The following is an 18781-nucleotide window of genomic DNA, read 5'->3' on the forward strand; positions in this document are numbered from 1 at the left end:
TTAGCACTAAGTTTACAAATCAAGTATTTTACTTGCTCCACATCTCGTTTTCATTAAACCTGTAATTGGATTAGTGCAACAGAAATATAGAGCGCTGTACCTCATTAGGGTTTCATTTATGTCCATTTGAGCTTCTGGGTTTCTGCCTCTAAATAAGTCTTAGTGTCATAGTTGTTTGTTACTGCAATGTACTGCAACCGGTGATGCCTGGAATGTTGTTTTTATTGATAAAAACTAAAATACAACTAAAAATATACATGAAACACAAAAAAGGAATTATTGTTGCATTCACTTCAATGTGAATTTATTGTCATAGTTTCATAAAAAGACAAACATATGGTGATTTCCACATGATTTCTCAAACACTTTTCTCAAAAACATGTTTGTTTTTCAGTCGCGTCACAATTACATTCAGACCGTAAAGTTAATATAAAGTGGTTATTAAAATACAGCTTTCCATAATGGTGAATTAAAAAGATCAGTCTGTTACAAAAAAACAAACATACATTTTCCAAAGAGACTATGATAAATATACAATTTGACATAAAAATGGGTATTTTGATTTAAATTTAAAAAAAAAAAATACTGCACATCCCACCTTCAAGACGCGCCTTAGTGTTAGAATCCTCCACTCTTTTTATTACACCCAGACAACTTCGACCTGTCTGAACTTCTTGCAGTCTATCCACTCGCGCTGACTGATCCGCCAGCAGTAACTTACATCCACGTACTTGAGCCTCTTGCTCAGCTGCATCAAGCTCTTCACAGTGCTCATCTGCACATCTGTTCGCAGCAGGTCAATATGCTCGATCCTTCCAAGTGGCAGTGACGGCAAGCCAGAGGAATCTGCATCGGGATTCAAGTCCGGATTCACACTATGCAGGGTGTCCTGTATGATACAGTTCAAAGGGCACGGCAAGGAGATCAAAGAGAGATTCTCGAGTAAAGGAGAGCCAATCAGGAGACACCTGATCACTTCCTTTAGGGACATCCAGGATATCAGGGGCTTCATTTGGTTGTGCTCATAGGAGAAACTTCAGAGATTTGAGAGACAAGAGCAGCAGAAGAAAATAATTAGTATTACTGGTTGCCTTGGTAGTTCTAATCAATTTTTCAATCCGTTAGTATGAGCCTGAAATTGTACTGCTGCGTACAATCAAGATATCTGAACCAAAGTACTGCAATGACTTCATCAATATTTCCTCATGGGTGCTTTTGTCGTTGTACAATAGCCACAAGGAGTCCTGCTAGCTACTGTGTTGCAAAGATACACAAGGTACTCTTAAAAGATAAACTAGAAGCCACACAAAAAAGGTTTGCCTTCCATTAGGACACTGACCTTAAACATTCAGTCAGAACGAAAGCGTAATTTGTAGATGAAACCACAGTTAAAATGGCCCAGTCACACGCCAGACCCATATCCAAAATACAATTTGTTGAAACCCTTGAGAAACAACTATTTACAGACACTTTACTTTCAATCTGAGTTCCAAAGAAAAAAAAAACTTTGCTCTTTATATGTGCAAGGCTTTTAGCAAAAATGTTCTAAAACATTTGCAGCTTTAATAAAAGTGAAACATGTTCACTTTGTGGATTCAGGAGGTCTGAATAATGGCAACAACTTTCACATGTTCTCTTATTTAAAGCCTTGTTTATCTTTGTACTCACACAACTTTGTGTTAATCCATCACATAAAATCCCAATACAGTTGATGTTTATGGTTCTAACATGACAATAGATGAAAAATACAAGGGGTATAATTTGTTTTGCAAAATATACTGGGGGAGTTAATTATTACTTTAACTTCCTTGGTTGTGATGTCACATATCACAACCAAAATTTGCTAAATTTGCTCTAAGAAAAAAAAAATCAAGGATAAGACAATAACTGAAAACAAAATATTGCACTTCCTTTTAAGTTCCTGTTATTAATTTAAGCCACATCTAAATGCTTTTGTTTTTTTTTGTTTGTTTTGCTTGAACAATGTTTAAGAACAGCATTACACTTGGTGACCACTCCAAGAAAACAAAAAAATATATATAGCTAAGATATTTCTATCTTGCTATGTCTTCCATTATGTCATCAACACATAGTTTCTGTGTCTGGCTGCAAGGTGTATTGTAGCGTTGTCATGACTGTATTTGGTGTGGTTAGAAACAGGCACAAATTGAGAGCAGGGATTCAATGTTGGAATTACCTGAGCTTGAGAGAGCGGAGATTTGGCAGCTTTGGGAGATCTTGATCATCCAGATGATTGTCGTGGGTTTCGTACTGGGGTGCAGCAGGAGGCTCGGCAGAGACAAGGAGCTCTCTGAGTCTGGGACAGACTCTGATGAGCTCCAGTAGTGGGGTGTTGGCGCTGGTTTTCACCCCCTCCAACGTCAGCGAGATCAGTGAGCAACCTGCAACTTGCAAGGCAGGAAGAAGATCTGCCACTGGGCCGGAGTAGATAAATGAAAGACTCCGCAGTTGGCCTGACCACGTCTGGAAATCAGCAGTTAATAAGGGCCCCTGTTTGCCTATGTTCATGGATAAAGAGTTTAAAGCCGGACACAAATTTCCTAAACTCCGCAGAGACTCACAGGTTACGCCTTTAACGTCTTTGAGCTGCAGGATCAGGCCTGACTGGGACGAATTCTTCATCCTATCCTCTGTTTGGATTTGTAAGCAAAAAGGCCACAAGTCTTTGATTAAATCTTCTTCAGCGTCACACCCATCCTCCTCCAATAACGAGTTCTCCACCTCTCCATTATCAGTAGATTCTTCCCCTCTCATCGTCATCCAACGTTCCGAGCTCTGCCCGAGCATCCTTTCCCTCCACACCAGGTGCAGGCTGGAAACACCTTCCCTGTCAGCAAATTCATCTGCCTGTCTGAACTCCCTCTGCTCGATGAGACGGCAGGCCGGTCCGAGGCCCTCCAAGGCCACTCTTTTCAAGCAAGGCAGAGAGAGAAGGAGATAGGCTGCTGCCACGGTAGAGTCTCCTTCCTGTTCCCCAAACCCAATATCCAGAGCCAACAGGCTGCTGAGCGGGAGAGGAGACGAGGCTGAAGAAGAGGAGGATGAGGACGGACTGGAAACCACACCGCCGAGAGCAAGCAGAGCAGCCGGGGAGAGGAGGTGACAGCGGGACACGTCAAGGTGCTGCAGCAAACGGCAGTGGCGGGCAACTGTTTGGATCACACTCCTGTCACAAGGCATGCCGGCCAAGGACAGCGACCGCACAGCAGGCAGACTGGACATGGTCTCACAGAGGGCCTTTGGAGGGAGCTGCTGTGCTCCAGATAGGTCCAGGCTCCTGAGACACTGAGAGAAAATCAAAACCCATTTCTTTTAAAGGCATATTTAATATTATTATACTATTATAATATTATAATAGTATGCATTCATACAATCCCGTTTCCTTTTCAAATTAAGCCAGACAAAGGCCACGCAGAAGAATCTGACAGTTAAGAGTTTGATCAGAAAGTCATTATAGATGCTGATGACAGAATCTCCCGTGTTACAGTGTTGTTCTATGTCATATCTTAGTGAAGCTTAATTACCTTAAATTTAAACCTAATTAAAACTTAATTACCTTTTCAAACAACATATAGCTTATGAGTATGGAAAATATACTTGATGTTTATCATTGAAATAAACCAAGTCCACATCTTTAGGTGTAAAGATTAATATGTTATGTAAAAAGAAGAGGATAGAATTTGGATAAAATAAAATGATCGGATCTTACCTGGCAACGGGCAGCAATGTGGGCGCACAATGCCGGGTTCACCAAGCCAGGACACCTCTCTAGAGACAGACCCTGGAGGTGGGGGACCAGCAGAAGGTGGAGCGCTGCCCGAGACAGCTGCTTTCTACTGGACAGCAGCCACGTCAACTCCTCCACCAGCTCACCAGCTGTGATTACAGACATAATAGGTCCATGCTGTTATAGTAAATTACTTTCAATCAGAGACATAGAAAATATCTGCAGTACTTCTTTGGTGCCATTTCTCTGACCATTTGTTTACAATAGGAAAGACAAGAGAACATCCCAGTGATATGAGATATGTGTTTGTTGATAAGTCAAGAAAAAACCTACTAGCATAAACTAGCTTACATATAAGATTGTTAAGCTTATTAATGCAGTTGTGATAAGGCAAAGAATAATGTTTTTCTTGTTACCTTATGTAGTAAGGATGGAGGTAAAGGATGTTAAACTTTCTGCAGCACATTTTTCAGTTGGTTTGTGATTCTGCTTTGCTTTGAAAAATTAATATTGGTGATAAGGTAATGCACTGCATAGCATTCCACCTTACTGTGGTATGCTGTGCTAGAACAACAGAAGCATTACACATTTTTATTTTGCATTAATTGCTCTGTAACCAATTAACACTGACACACACACACACAAACTCACGTAGCAGGTTGAAAGGCCCCATGATGTATCTGAATGAGTAATGATCAAGATAGTTGTCAGCATAGTCTTTCACCCACAGGTCCTTCATGTTGTCAGCGAGGCTCAACAGGCAGAGGCGCGTCAGAGAAAGGACCGGATCGTCGTCACGCGTCCTCCAGCAGCTTCCAGTGCCCTTGGTGTTCCTCAGACCCCTCCGCCTGGGCCGAGCCTTTGCCTCTGCCTGCTCATCCAAAGCCCGAAACAGAGGCATGATGGGCTTTCAGCTAGCGTCCGAGCTGCAGGGGACGCTGAATGCTTCTGCACACGAACAAAGTTTTTTAGCATGAGAAAACACGATAAACATGGAATAGTGTTTAGTTTTTCTAAACAGATTTTTTTTTTATACAAATTGCTTCATTATTGTAACTAACTAGTTTTAAAGCCACCAGTTGGACTTCTCTCTAAACCAATCTGTTTCTTTGTAAAAAATATTGGGTCACCTACTAAATAAAATGTCATACACAGTTTTTCTATTTGATTTGTTGTTTTGCTGTAAGTAGTTATTCAATCAAGATAAAAATCTACATTTCCACTCACATCTAACATCACATAAGACAGCTGATGAGAGTTCTTTTGAGCATACTGATTTCCATTTTACCCATTTCGTCTTAAGTTTGCATGTTTCGAACCTCTGGAGATAATGACACAAAGAAGTATTTTTCATAAAATCAAGAAAATGATGGACAACTGTTGTGTCCATCCTCTTCATGACACTGACTTGGGAAAATAGAGTGACTTCAGCCAGAGGCTTCTTCAAATTCACTGTAATACAGACTGCTACAAGAGATCTTTCCCATCGCTATCTAGAATAACTTTTTGAGGGATTTGAATTAATGAGCTACAACAACATTTAATTTCCCTCATCGCTACCATACCTGTCAACAACAGAGGGAAGTAATATAAGTTCAGACTGTATGGAGAGCTACAGTGCTTGGAAATCATGTATTTGTGTTTCTTAATTCTGTTCCTCAGGAACCACTGTTTTAGGCGATTCTCTCCTGCCACACCCCTGACCTGAATAAGTGGGTTATGAACAGGCTTCTGCAGCACTTGATGGCACTGTAACAGGTCGTTGTCACAGCCACACTTGATTTAGAGTCTTAGACTTTAGAGTCAATTTTTGGGGTAAGTACCTACATAAGACTGAACCTTAATTCATCATTATCTGCCATTATAATTTCGAATCAGCAGCTGATCATTTTGATTCTTTTGCCTCTTGGGACGTCACTGACCCAAATGCACACAAATCGGAGCAGTTTCCATCTTCAGAGCGATTTTTAACAACTTTTGTGAAATCCTTATGCATAAAAACATACTTAATTTACAAATATTAGTTAGTATTTTCAGTGTGTTAAAAAAATAATTCATTTAAAAAACACACCACGGATAAAATGGAACCAAATCTAAAATATGCAAAAGTATTATTCTGCCTTAAACACTAAAGAAACAAAAAAAAGCAAATAAGGTTATCAAAACAAAACCATAACTAAATACAAACATAAACATTAATAATCAATGATCGCATTTAATAATGTTTTAGCCCGGGTTATGAGGGGCGGGGAGAAAAAGGTCAAAAGATGTGTCGAAGTTAAAGGACACATACCTTCCAGATCTAACAGTGCTTGAAATCTGGAAAAGTGAAGAATGGAGGCGAGAACGGAGATCATACAAGCATTTTTAAAGTCACTTCCTGATTACCGGTATGGCATTTGAGCAACATTTACCTGAGTTTAGTCTCGCGGGAACTCTCCCTCCAGGTGGATGCAAATAAAACAATGCAGTCTCTCAAACACTATTTATGGTGTTAGTTCTACATTCCACATAAACATTAAATCTGTTAAAACTTTCGCCGAGGATCAGTCTATGACTCACAGTAGCCTAATTCAAGCCTGTAAGACATTACGCCGGGTTTAAAGTCCCCACTGTAGTATCTGATACGTTCAAAGGTCGCAGGTATTTCCAACGACATTCAAAATAAGTCATTAAATTTATGGCACTTCGCCTTCTAAATTGTGAATAACATCGATTTAAGCATTGTAAACATGAGAGAAAGCACAAACAACAGAGGAAAAACATCACTGCTACTCGAGACCTGCTAATTATAGAAGAACTGCGACCACTGAATATACATAAAGCAGGCGTTTACTTCTTGTACCTCTTTTACTGAGTGAAATTAAAAATAGAGAAAAACACAAAAAGCTATAAATAAAGATTTATCATAATATCATGTATCTAAAGGAAAACATTGTAGTTGCTGGAAATGAACACACAAAATTAGAACAACTCACAAATTAAAACTTGCTAGCTCTGCTGTTCAGTGCATTGTGAAATAAAAAATTTTTATCCATCCACAGGGTGTTTGTTTGACTTGGTGGCTGCTAACTGATTTCACATCATTAATTATATCTTTCAGGCAGGGCGAGGAATAGGACTCATGGATATGAAAATTATTTTTCTAGTGGCCTTTGACAAGCTAGAAAAAGTCACACTTCCTGAAAAAGACCTCCTAAAACTTTCTGTTCCTCATTGACAACATAAAAGTATTGTGCAAACAAGACTGCTCTTTCTTGAAGACATAAACGACTAAATAAATAACAGTAATATATTTTTATGAGCGGCATTTGACTGTAACTGCTTACCTGTAACTGCAAAACACAGCTCCTTAAAGCAGCTAAAACTAGGTCTCAGTCTGTGTCTCATGATTAGCTATGTGTAAATGTCATTAAGTCATTGAGATGATGAAAAAAACTGATTGAAAAGAGAAACTGAGAGATGAGAATATGCAACATACGCAAAAAACAGACTATTTTTAGAAATAAGCCACAAAAGTCATTCATCCGCTTTGTATGATTTTTTTGGACAACGATATAAATAGAAACATAGGCCAATTTTATTTAGAAGACAGGAACAAGCGCCACAATAGGCTATTCACATGGGAACAATTATATATCGACGTGGAAGGGACACACCTTTAACTAGACGCCAGAATGATTTATTGCTCATTTAGGCAAATATTTAATTCAGCCTAACTAAATATTTATAGTTTTTTTCAAATGCACTATTCTCTCATGGATTAGCTGTCCCCACTGAGTCCAGGAAAATGAACTTCTTGTAAATTATTTTATTTTCTCAGAAAAAAATAATGAGGAAGTCCAATCTATCCATTTGAAGTTACAAAGGGAATGACTGAAGTATAAGTGCAACCTGCTCCAAACATTCTCATACTATTCAAGTGGGAAAGAAGATTACCATTAGCTACCAAAGCACTGGCTCACACCATCATGACATTTCTAAGTTTGACTGTGACTGAAAATTACTTAGTTTAGTAAAGCTAACCTTCCTCTAATAAGATAAATCTTCTGGGGTTTTTTTCTTTGATAAAACATCTGTCTTCTGCAAGTAAGGTAATGACTACAGCTACCTATCTCACAGGACACCAATTCAAACAATCTGAACTATAGGTTTAAACCACTGTGGGGCAGTATTGAACCGGACAACATTTGTTGCCCTCTTGTAGCTGGGCTTGTATTATATCTTTCCCCCCCTTTTTCTCTTTTTTTGCAATATTATTATTATTATTGAATACATTGTGGATTAGATTTTAATTATTAGTAAAACCAACGTCAGGTTCAGTCCTCTGGTTCCTTCATAATAGAGTCCTGTCCATGTGTATCAGACAGCACAGAACAGCAAATCAGAACAGCAAAGCTTCTGTTCTGATTGTAATCGACCACAACAGCCAGTCAACATAAAAGTACAACCAAAACAGCCTCTGTGACTTCCTTTATTTATATTTTATCTTGTGTAACAGATCAAAAAGTGTGACCTTCTCATGTAAAATGGTTCAGACTGTGTCTTGCGTGAAAATTCAATTAGCAACTTCTTCAGTAAAAAGCAAACTTGACTTAAATATTGTTAAAAAGAAAAGTGCACATAGTCTAATTCCCTAATAATTAAAAAAGTGCGTGTAAAAATATTACAAAATACAAAACAAAAAAAAGAATCCTTTATCAATACATTCCCTTGAATCAAACATCTGCACACCAAACATTGTTTTACATTTTTGATTAGATTTAGGATTAAAAAAAAAATCACAAACAGTTATGTGATAAGGCCATGAGGACGATTTGAATTCTTGAACATGTTAGAAAAGAGTGCTTGAAAACATTTCTATTTTCACTTTAACACTATGAAATCAAAAGAGAAGTATCAAGGACACATTAAAACACAATCCCTGCACCTCTGCAGCTTTAAATGCTTGAATGATTGAATTAGTTGGAGTGTCCATTAGAGCACAATTTAGCCTTCGCCTCACAAAGACTTTTTCTACAGGAAGTCCATGAAAATGGCATCATCAAACTACCGCAGTTCTTGCACCATAAAAAGCACCAAGTCTTATGTTATCACTTCCTCTGATATAGTATGGCAAAATAAATTAAGCTGTAAAGCAATAAGGTCGGCTTTTTTTTTTTCCCCCGGTGAGAGTTATTTACTACATGGCGAAGGTGCAAAAGTGCCAAACATAGAAAACACACTTGCAAATTATTAGCCAGTTATCTGTACAAACTTCCTGCTGGTTAATATATCCCTTGCTTCCCAATCAAAAGTCCAGCATGCAGGCTAAAGAATGATGAAGTAAATCACATACTCTGCCCTAAAATATATATATTAAAAATATCCCTTTACTCTCATTAATCTACTTTTGTGCAAAAACATAGCTGAAGCAGCCACAGTGTGTGTTTGTTTCTTTCACACCGATGTGAGGAAGGAAGAAGTCCTGTCTGTTCATGGCTCACTGAAAGGCACCACCTTCTTCCCAGCTACAAACACCTCCACAATGTTTCGATCATCACCTGCCAAAGGACATGTTAGGGAAGAGAGACGCATATGAGAACTGAGAGACTGAAATAAAGAGAAGTGACAAGATACATAAAGAACCGGAAGCTCACCCAAATTCAAGAACTTCTCCAAAAGAATCTGAAAGCCAACGATTACAGATTGTTGTTATACTTCAGACGGAGTTTTTGCTTTTGAGCACTTTATGTGTCAACATACGTGGACATCTCCCACATTACCTGTGGTTTCTCGCTTTGGATTAGGTCGATGGGTCCACCTGGGGCAGCCACGTTAACTCTCAAGGCATCGAAGTCCTTTCCCACCTTAAAGTTTCCTGTTCGCTCATCCAGGGACAACGCTGCAAACAGAAAAAAACAACAGTTTGATTGTCACCATACAAGTTTTGTAGGTCAATGTAGAGAGTCTATATATCTACAACTGTTGCCAAATATCTACGGTATTTGTATTTGGATCTCACCTTGACTCCCTCCCAGTGTGGCCAGTCTGAAGACCTCTTCAAAGCTGAGTGTTTTGTGTTCTGGGTCCTGGATGGTGAGGACTTTGGACGAGTCCAGGGCTCTTCGCACAGCATCGAGGATGGAAGGTGAATAGCCTCCTGCCACATCTGATGGAGGACAAACAGAGGAGGTTGAAAGACATTCACTGACATATATCTTGGACAAAGGCAACTTCATTTAACTGTTGATGGACATCAAAGAAACTCTAAAATGTTCCCTCTTTTAACACTAAGTTGACCTGCTATACCTGCTCAGACTTTATAATGTTGTCGAGCATTTTCACTCACCTGTGCCCAGCCCCAGCTTCACCTTGTGATTCAGGACGTTGCGCACGTTTAGCACTCCGCTGCACAAGCTGGTTAAACAGAGAGATCACCAACTGTAATAATGACTTATTTTTTGTGTGGACCGTCTCATTGGCCTTTTTACCACCGTCTGTCTATTTTCTGGAAAGCATTGGAATCAGTTTATTCAGCTTCAATGATTAAACAATAATATTGAATGTCTTACTGTCCTAATTTTAAGATAAAATCTGTACAAATGTCTGACCTTATCTCGGTTCTGAGTAAAAACTTACGAGATGTTTGAATTGGGACAGTGGGACAAAGCAGCTCCTGTTTTCCTGAACAGAACCAACTCTTCGTCACTGAGGTGGCAGCCATGGGCCATAATAGTCTGCAAGGCATCAGGAACAGTTTGTCTGATTTTATGCAAGCATTCACATTTTACCAGAGGTTTGGTAAAACGTAAACGGGACTGGGCTCTTACCTTGTCTGTGAGAAGGTTGCATTTGTGATAGATGTCTGTGTAAGACTCCGAATTGGGGAACAGCTCCTTCACCCACTCCACCTCCTTAAGATTTTCACTGATGTGACTCTTAAATAAATAAATAAATAAATAAATAAATAAATAAATAAATAAATAAATAAATAAATAAATAATCCCTTTAGGTTCTGCAGTAGAAATCGTCTGTGATCAGGTTGCCGCTGTTAACTCACTTGAATATGCAGCTTGTTATTCTTAGCCATTTCTCCCAGCTTAGCAAGCAAGGTCTCTGTGCAGGATGGTGCAAAACGTGGAGTGACCACTGGCTTCACCAGGGGGTACTGTTAGGACCAGCAGCCAACCCGAGCACAAAAACAGTAAAGTTAGACAACAGCGCTGACCGGTTTCTTTACGACTCTTTCACAGGATCCTACCTTTTTGTTCAGTAGCTCTTTGATGAACCTTTTGAGAGAAAAGGAAAAAAAAATCATGCATCATCAAATAAATAGGTGCAACACATCTTGTTTACAGTTCATTGTGTAGCTTACGTTGAGATAAGTGTGAGACAAACACTGTTTGGCTAACATAGTTGTTATGACAAATACAATCTGCCTCTGAATCAGAAGAGGATGCATTTCTTTGTAAAATAAAGTGTTATCGACATTAAACAGTAAAGAAAGGTGTAGAAGTTAATGCCCACTTCTGTAAGAAGTGCCTCATTGTTGTAAAGACAGTCTGGAGCATCAAGGCTTAAAATGTTCCACATTAGGAGAGGAGCAACTTATTAAAGACTATAAACTGCTTTGTTCAATTAATCTGCTATAACTAAAATGGCTCCCTCGGGGAATTTCTCCACTTTAGAGATCTTGATTCTGTCTGCTTCCATCGCAGGACAAAACAGAGACACAATACAAAAACAACTAAGCAAACACGCACAATCAGTACTGAATAAAAAACACATGCAGGTACATAGAAACTGTGAGCAGTGATTTGAGGCCAGCATGCCAACATGGATTCAGGAAAAAAGCTGATTTCCAATAAATAATAGTAATTTGGTGTTTTCGATAGAAAGTGTTGCTTCCTTCCTAAATAATTTCATGTTGTTTCAGACAGTATATATTAAGAGGTTCTTGTTTGGTTATGATGCAAATACGGTGGTGGTTCTTGAAAATCCACTGTATGAGCACCTCCTTCTGTTTCCCCCAAACCTCAGCCCTAATGCTGCCCTGGGCAACTGCCCACATGGCTCATATCAAAATCTGCCAGTGTTTCGATAAGTAACACAGATAAATTTTGGATACAGGTACTTGAGAGATAACAAATTAAAGCTTGACTCTGTGTCCCGATAGACACATTGACCTGGTGAAAGGCATTTTCAGGATAAAAATCCTAAACCAGTTTGTAAAGCTGGATGTTTAATGGTTTGGGGGTTTTTTTCCCTCTCAAACTATCCAGCTCTTTGTTTCTCAGTTGCGTCATGTATCGCATCAAAAAAAGTGGTAGCCTAAAGATAAAGCATTTCTCACTGAAACATATCTGTGGTGTGTTTGAAACTGTTTACCTGCACAAAATAAATCTAAACAAATTAAAATAAAGTTTGAAAAGTGTACATGGTGTTTCCCAGGTCCAGATCAGCACACTCACCGATAGGTCTCTTCTTGAGATTCTTCAGAGGTTTCTCTGTAATACTTCACACCGTCGTTTCTGTCCATACACACTTTCCCTACTAAGGCACGCTGGCCAAAGTCATCTGCAAATGCAATAGGAACAATACATTACATTGCAATAAACAGCAGTGATTGTAGTCCTTTGTGATCAAAATTTTTCATACTCCTCCAAAATTTAGATGGTAAGTTACTCTCATTCAACCAATATATTTATTTCTGATAGGAAAAGAGGTTAAAGATTATTTACATAAATAAATAAAAAACTTTTATGTCCTTGCAGCAGTTAAATTCTTTTAATATTCACTTTTATATTATATTTTGTATTTTGATGAGCTTCAAGTCTTTAAGATTAAAAGGCCTCCTGCCATAACCCTAATATTTAGATCCCTCCACAGGTTCTCTATGGGCCACACCAAGTAATATTACAACCAATATTATTAAAGTCAATGAATTAAAATACTGTTGAAAGTTCATGCATTTCAGCAACTCAGTTTACAAAGTGAAACATGTTACAGTATATGGATTACTTATACACAGACTGATGTACTAACGCTTGTATTTCTGTTGAGGATTTTTTTTATGTGCCTACAACTTATGAAAAAATATTATTATTATTATGCTGCAAGATTAAGCTTAAAGTGGATATTTCGAATGTCTATTTCTCCAATAATCAGAACTAGTTTATTCCCTGCTGGTCATTTTATTTATGAGATGTGGAGATGTACATGAGTAAGCTAACTGCAGAACAAGATGAACTGGGAAAGAGTCATTTTAAGTAATACCAGTGTTTACGTGTTAAAAGCAAGTATTACTTAAGCACTTAAGACTGTTTCTTGGCAACTGTGTTTCAAATAACAACAATCCTCTAATGGATTGATGATCCAACTGTCCAAACTTGTTCAACATGTTCATCCATACGTCATCGAGGAGGGATCACAACAAATTAATTATAATCAAAACAAGCCACACTCCTCAAGATACTACTTACTATTGTAGTATAGGCTACTACTATCACAACCTTGCAACTGGGTAAATAAAGTCTATCTATCTGTAGCTGGTTAGAAGTCACTGTTTTCTGGACTACAGAAAAAAAAATGTAAACAGAGGGAGGGCAATAATTTTTGACCTCGTACCAAGGGTGAAAACAAAATCCTGGATCTGGGACGCAGAGTGGAGCTTAATCGAGCCTGTCTATTACATCTGTTTGTCTCTTATTATGAAACGGTGGGATAGACACATGCAAAAATATGGAATGGTTTATGTTTAAACATCTATGAAAACTTAATCTGTAACCAGAAACTTAATATCTTACTAGAAACTTAATGTCTTACCAGAATAGAACAGACACATACAGACACATATATATTACGGTATACTTTCAAGATGGTGTCGTTTTAATTCAACACTGAGGCAATCTAATTAAACGGAAACTGAATTTAACTGATTGCCCAGCCACAGACACGTGCTGACGTCTGACAGTTTTTCACATACAGTTGGACCCGAAAAGTACAAAGTTGAAGGTTCAATGACTCCGCTTACATAAAACGACGGCTTAAGGCTGCCTGACCTGTGCTTGATTCCGTAAATTTGCAGAATTGCACGTGTGTTGCAGAATACGCCCACCGTTGTGCAATGCAGTGAGATGAGATGATAAGAACATGGCATAAAGGTGAAAGACTTTTCTGCTGTCGAAGACACCTCAGATGGAGAATAAATACGTAAAATGAAAGTAAAAATGCGATGTGACCTTTACAACCAAAGAGGCATGTGATGATCACGTTTCTTTCATTTCATGTCATTTTATTTTTTTATTTCATTCACTCAATAATAAATATGAATAGTGCACGTAGCAGAAAGAAGCATAAACTTGTAGTATTTTTTTTTTAAATTGCTCTGCATAAGACAATGACACAAGTTAGCTGAGACGTGTTACGTAGCGAGAGACGGATCTCTGAGACACATCAGATGTCTAATAAGACAGTTCAGAGGACAAATGATATTTTTGTGGCTTGCCCCTCCCTCAACATTTTAAGTAAAAATGTTATCAGACCTTAAAAAGCTTCAGGTTCACATTAAAACGAACGTCAAGTGTGTGCAGTTTAACAGCTATATTTTATTCTTGTTTTTCGTACTATCTGCTGCTCTTGTTCATGAGAGCAACATACCACCGGTTGGATAAAAAAAACACTAAAAAAGATGAGTTCTATTTAAAACATAGCTTTACATTAAAGTGTTTTGTGTGTGTGTGTGTGTGTGTGTGCGTGTGTGTGTGTGTGTGCGCGCGTGTGTGTGTGTGTGTGTGTGTGTGTGTGTGTGTGTGTGTGTGTGTGTGTGTGTGTGTGTGTGTGTGTGTGTGTGTGTGTGTGTGTGTGTGTTACACCTTACTTGCAATCTGACCAAGCAGAAGAGACGCATCAGTGTGTATGGTGGCGAAGTAACACGCAGTGGTTGTTCCGTTTCTTAAAGTCCTTTTCTAAGAAGAAAATCCAAGTATTATATAACAACATTATTACTGTGCAGTTTACATTTTTCTGTTATGAAAACTGCTAACCTGTCCTCACAAACAAAAACAAAAACAGTTTGCAACCTATGCAACTGACTCAGTGGTGGTTCTTGCATGGGTGAGCTCCTGTCTTGTTTTCATGCATAGAGTAAAGGTTTCGCATTTGTAAACAATGAATATGAATATGTCAAATTACATTTAGGAAACTTTTATGTATTAATTATTACATATAGTTTTAGCTAAGGAGCTTCAAGGACCAAAAATAATTAGAATTTTTTTGTACTTTTTTGTTTAGTCATAGGCAGAAGTGATTCTAATGTGCACCTCATCTCTGTACAGTATAGTATGATCCAGTTAATGTCGGTCCAGTCTAAACAGCTCAAATTTTGAACTAAATTCCACTCCAAATTTCTTTAAAACTCTCAATCAGCACTTTGACGAAAGTGCCGTATAAGAATCAACAAATCAGCTGTAGCACATGTTTAGGTGTGTAAGCCAGATATACTAACTGGTTTTTGCCACCATCCAGCAGAATGATGCCCTGGGTGGTGAGTCACATAACCCACCTCGTAAACCACCTCAAGTTTGGACATGTGAAATATGTTGTTAAATTGCCACAAATGTCATTGCTCGTCTTTTATTTACGAAGCAGGTTCTGGAAAAATGCCTAAATGTGCATGCCGACTCACCACTACTTGAGTGTAGACCTTCTTCGCAAACTCTATGTCCTGAAAGCGTGACTCCACAGGAAAGGTGTACGTGTTGAGCCACTGCAGGAGAGGCATATCCAGGGCTGTGCCTGCGTAGCTGTACTGGGGTGCATGGATGTGTGTGTCTATCATTCCAGGCATAAAGAACTCACTGCAAGATATGCAAAATATGAGCAAGCTGTAAAAATGTGTCCCTTATGCGGAAAAGAAACATCTGGTGCCTAGGCAAAATTAATAATTTCTCTTATTGCTACATTTATTTAAATTTTCATCTATGGAGCAACTGCCCTGAATAGTTCTGCATCATGAGTGAGTCACACTTTTACTCACTGTTGTCTCAGCTGTGTCACTGCAGATGAGCAAAATCCAAAGCTCTCAGACAGTTTCTGTAAGTCTTTACCTTCCCCAATGAACGCAATCTGATGGAAAAATATGAATCAGGCGAGAGTTAAGACAATGACACAATCTTTTTAAAGCAGTTTATGCAACTTCAGTAAAGTTAATGCAAATATATATATAAAAATATATTTCGAAGCCTTGAACATGTCCATCAAGGCAAACAAAAACCTGAAAGCTAATAGGCAGAGTTGTCCATTTAAAGAGATTTGTACACATACATGGACATACACAAACACTCAGCCACGAGAACTGGTTGTGACGGAATGTACTGATAAAACTACCCATTAACAAACTGTTAAAATATTAAGAAAAAGCTGTCCCTGCATTCAATGAGTACTTCTAAAAATTAAATAATATTGAACATCTTTTCATGTTGGTGTAATTTGTCAATATACAGATAAAAAACTGCTTTACTTTGGTTTTAATTAATAATCAAAATTACAGTGGAAGTAATCACTTCTGGCAGAACAGCAGCAGGCTGTCTGTATCAGGAGATCTCACTTACAGTTCAGTCGTCTCTCTTATTTTTACTTTCTGTTGTCAAACTTAAATCCCCGTCTGAATCTTCATGCTCCAACTTGTTTGTGCACTTTGCTTCTGGTACACCTAAATTCCATATTAGTCTATTCTATTCTATTCTATTCTATTCTATTCTATTTTTGCGTTAGTGGAAGATTTATTATAAAACTTTTCAACAATTAATAAATCCCTGTTTGGAGCAGATCTTGAAAATTAGCCAGTAACAAACCAGTAACAACACATATTATTTATATATTTTAGAGCTCTCTTTGTATCTGGTATATTGAGAGGACATGTCAGGAGTTCATTTTGGCGATTTTTACATGACAAGATTATTTCACCTGAAGAGCAAGGCTATTTTTCTTTAACGGTGAGTATTTTACATTTTTCTCAAGCTTTAAATCAAATACATTTTTAACAGTGAACATAACAAATATGATTCCAAGACGTATTAAAAGTTACAAAACCTTTCCCTTTGAGTCCACTCCAAGAAGCGCATCCTCCAGGATCTGCAGCGCCTCCTCAGCGGTCGAGTGGACAAATGTTCCCCTGCAAACGAACCGAATGTCGGTGTCAGACTTCTCAGAAGTTTGCATGTTTCCACCAGAGCAAAGTAAATGTGCAAACAGAGCGGCGACGAAGGCTACCTGCCGCAAAAAAAAATAAAAAAATCGAGTTTTATAGCCTGCCCCACAATCCAACCCTGAGGAGGTGCTCCTATTCACCTGACCGCAGAGACTTTCCGCAGCCAATCAGAAGCAGCGTGGAAGCCTGTGTGGGTGTGGGTGCGTGTGTGCGTGCGTGCGTGGGAGCATGAATTCGTTGTTCATCATAAGTTACAGTGATCAGCGAGTGTCATAAGTGTGGATGTGCCAATTTCCGTTTTTTGCAAGTTGGGGGGAAAAGTAACTTGCATAGTTCAGCACCAAATTATGACAGATTTAGGTGTAAAGTAATATTTTAGTTTGATCAACATGCAATGCCAAATATTCAGTGGATATGCTACACAGCACATACTTTTCAATACTCTCTACAAACAATCATTGTCTATTAGTATGTAATACTATTTTTCTGAGAAACAGAATATTTGGGTTTCATGTATATATGAACCATATTTATCAACAAATAACTAAACTAAATGCTTGAAATGTAACCATCTGTCAGGAATGAATCAATACAACAAATACATTTCATGCTTTAAACTAAAAAACAGAAATGGTGTAACTTTTCTGTGACATCCTTATTGACAGATATTCTGGTAAAGTTACCAACAGAAGTGGCAATCAGCAGTAATCTAAAAATGAAGCAACAGGAAGATAAACCGGATGACACATTACTTCATTTTAAAGAACAACTTGCTGTCGGTAGACAGTCAATGAAAAAAATAAATAAAAATAGCTTTATCAAAGTCTCAATTTAAAATCTTGATCTAGCATTAATTAAACATCATTAAATATTAATCATTGTACTACAAAATTAAAGTGCATTGTTAAATTTGTCTGGCATTTTTCACATTTTATGGGACTTCAGTGATATTACAAAAACTGCATGTTTTCTCCAAAATTAGAGAAAAGGCAACCTTAAAAACTGCTGAGGGAAATTTAAGTTTTGAAATGGCTTAAACCACAATCCAGACTCCAGAACCATATTCAACATAAAATCTACAGAGTCACCCGAAGATGGACGAGATCTTCACGGTCTGACTGATAACTTTCGCAATTCATAGAGATGGAAACCTTTTCTAGAAGACCGAATGCTGAAATTTAAACAAAGGCTGTGTTGACTTAATAGTGCGCACACTTACACAGGTAAGTGGGTGCTGCTTTTTTTTAATCAAACTTTTCCTTCAAACGTATTTGTTTTTTAGTTTATTTGTTGATGAACAATGTCAAATTACACGAAAGAGACTTGAAATTATTTATCATGTTATTTTTTACATCACAAATCAAGTGTGCACTTTTGATTTACATTATATGTTTAGCCTATCGCCAAAAGAGGACATTCCTTACTATAATTCTGCACTTGTAGATATTTTGTTGTATGTCACTAGTAGACTATATGTTCCTCTTTTTTATGCGGTGTTATTTAACCATATTTGGTGAAGTTTCATGACAAAGAAGCTTAAACTGTTAAGCTGCACTAGAGCACAATGTCTCTGAGAATGATATCTTAGCTTAAGTCATAGACTAAAAATGATCAGTACTGGATCTTGTTCTCTTAACTTAGGGCTTAAAGTTGGCGTAGTATTTGTCACATGGAAGTTCCCCAGTAAACTTTTCTTTTTCAGTCGTCTTCAGTAAGATCAAGATTTCAGTCACGAGTGTGTCAGAGGACCATGTGAGGACATCAGGCTGTAAGTAAAAGTGCGTCCCATGAGATCCATGACTAATGCTGATGTTCGTCTCAGTGATGTGCCCTGGTGAGGA

General features: G+C 38.0%; 2 protein-coding genes across 2 annotated transcripts; both read right to left on the minus strand.

Annotated features, from left to right (window-relative positions):
- Nucleotides 1-265: 265 nt before the first annotated feature.
- Nucleotides 266-4649, minus strand: LOC103470496 (uncharacterized). The gene is made up of 4 exons (XM_008418979.3): nt 4400-4649; nt 3731-3897; nt 2198-3306; nt 266-1034 (listed from the first exon to the last, which is right to left on the minus strand). The coding sequence occupies exons 1-4, from the start codon at nt 4647-4649 to the stop codon at nt 641-643; spliced, it is 1920 nt and encodes a 639-aa protein (XP_008417201.2). The 3' UTR covers nt 266-640.
- Nucleotides 4650-8208: 3559 nt separating this feature from the next.
- On the minus strand, nt 8209-17026 carry gda (guanine deaminase). The gene is made up of 14 exons (XM_008418977.2): nt 16823-17026; nt 15768-15856; nt 15417-15588; nt 14610-14697; nt 12202-12307; nt 10992-11019; nt 10791-10898; nt 10561-10668; nt 10370-10467; nt 10080-10147; nt 9753-9899; nt 9514-9632; nt 9388-9415; nt 8209-9291 (listed from the first exon to the last, which is right to left on the minus strand). The coding sequence occupies exons 1-14, from the start codon at nt 16949-16951 to the stop codon at nt 9224-9226; spliced, it is 1356 nt and encodes a 451-aa protein (XP_008417199.1). The 5' UTR covers nt 16952-17026; the 3' UTR covers nt 8209-9223.
- Nucleotides 17027-18781: the final 1755 nt, after the last annotated feature.

Source organism: Poecilia reticulata, chromosome 9 (genome assembly GCF_904066995.2).
Source record: "Poecilia reticulata chromosome 9, P_reticulata-male-v2, whole genome shotgun sequence".
Lineage (NCBI taxonomy): Eukaryota > Metazoa > Chordata > Actinopteri > Cyprinodontiformes > Poeciliidae > Poecilia > Poecilia reticulata.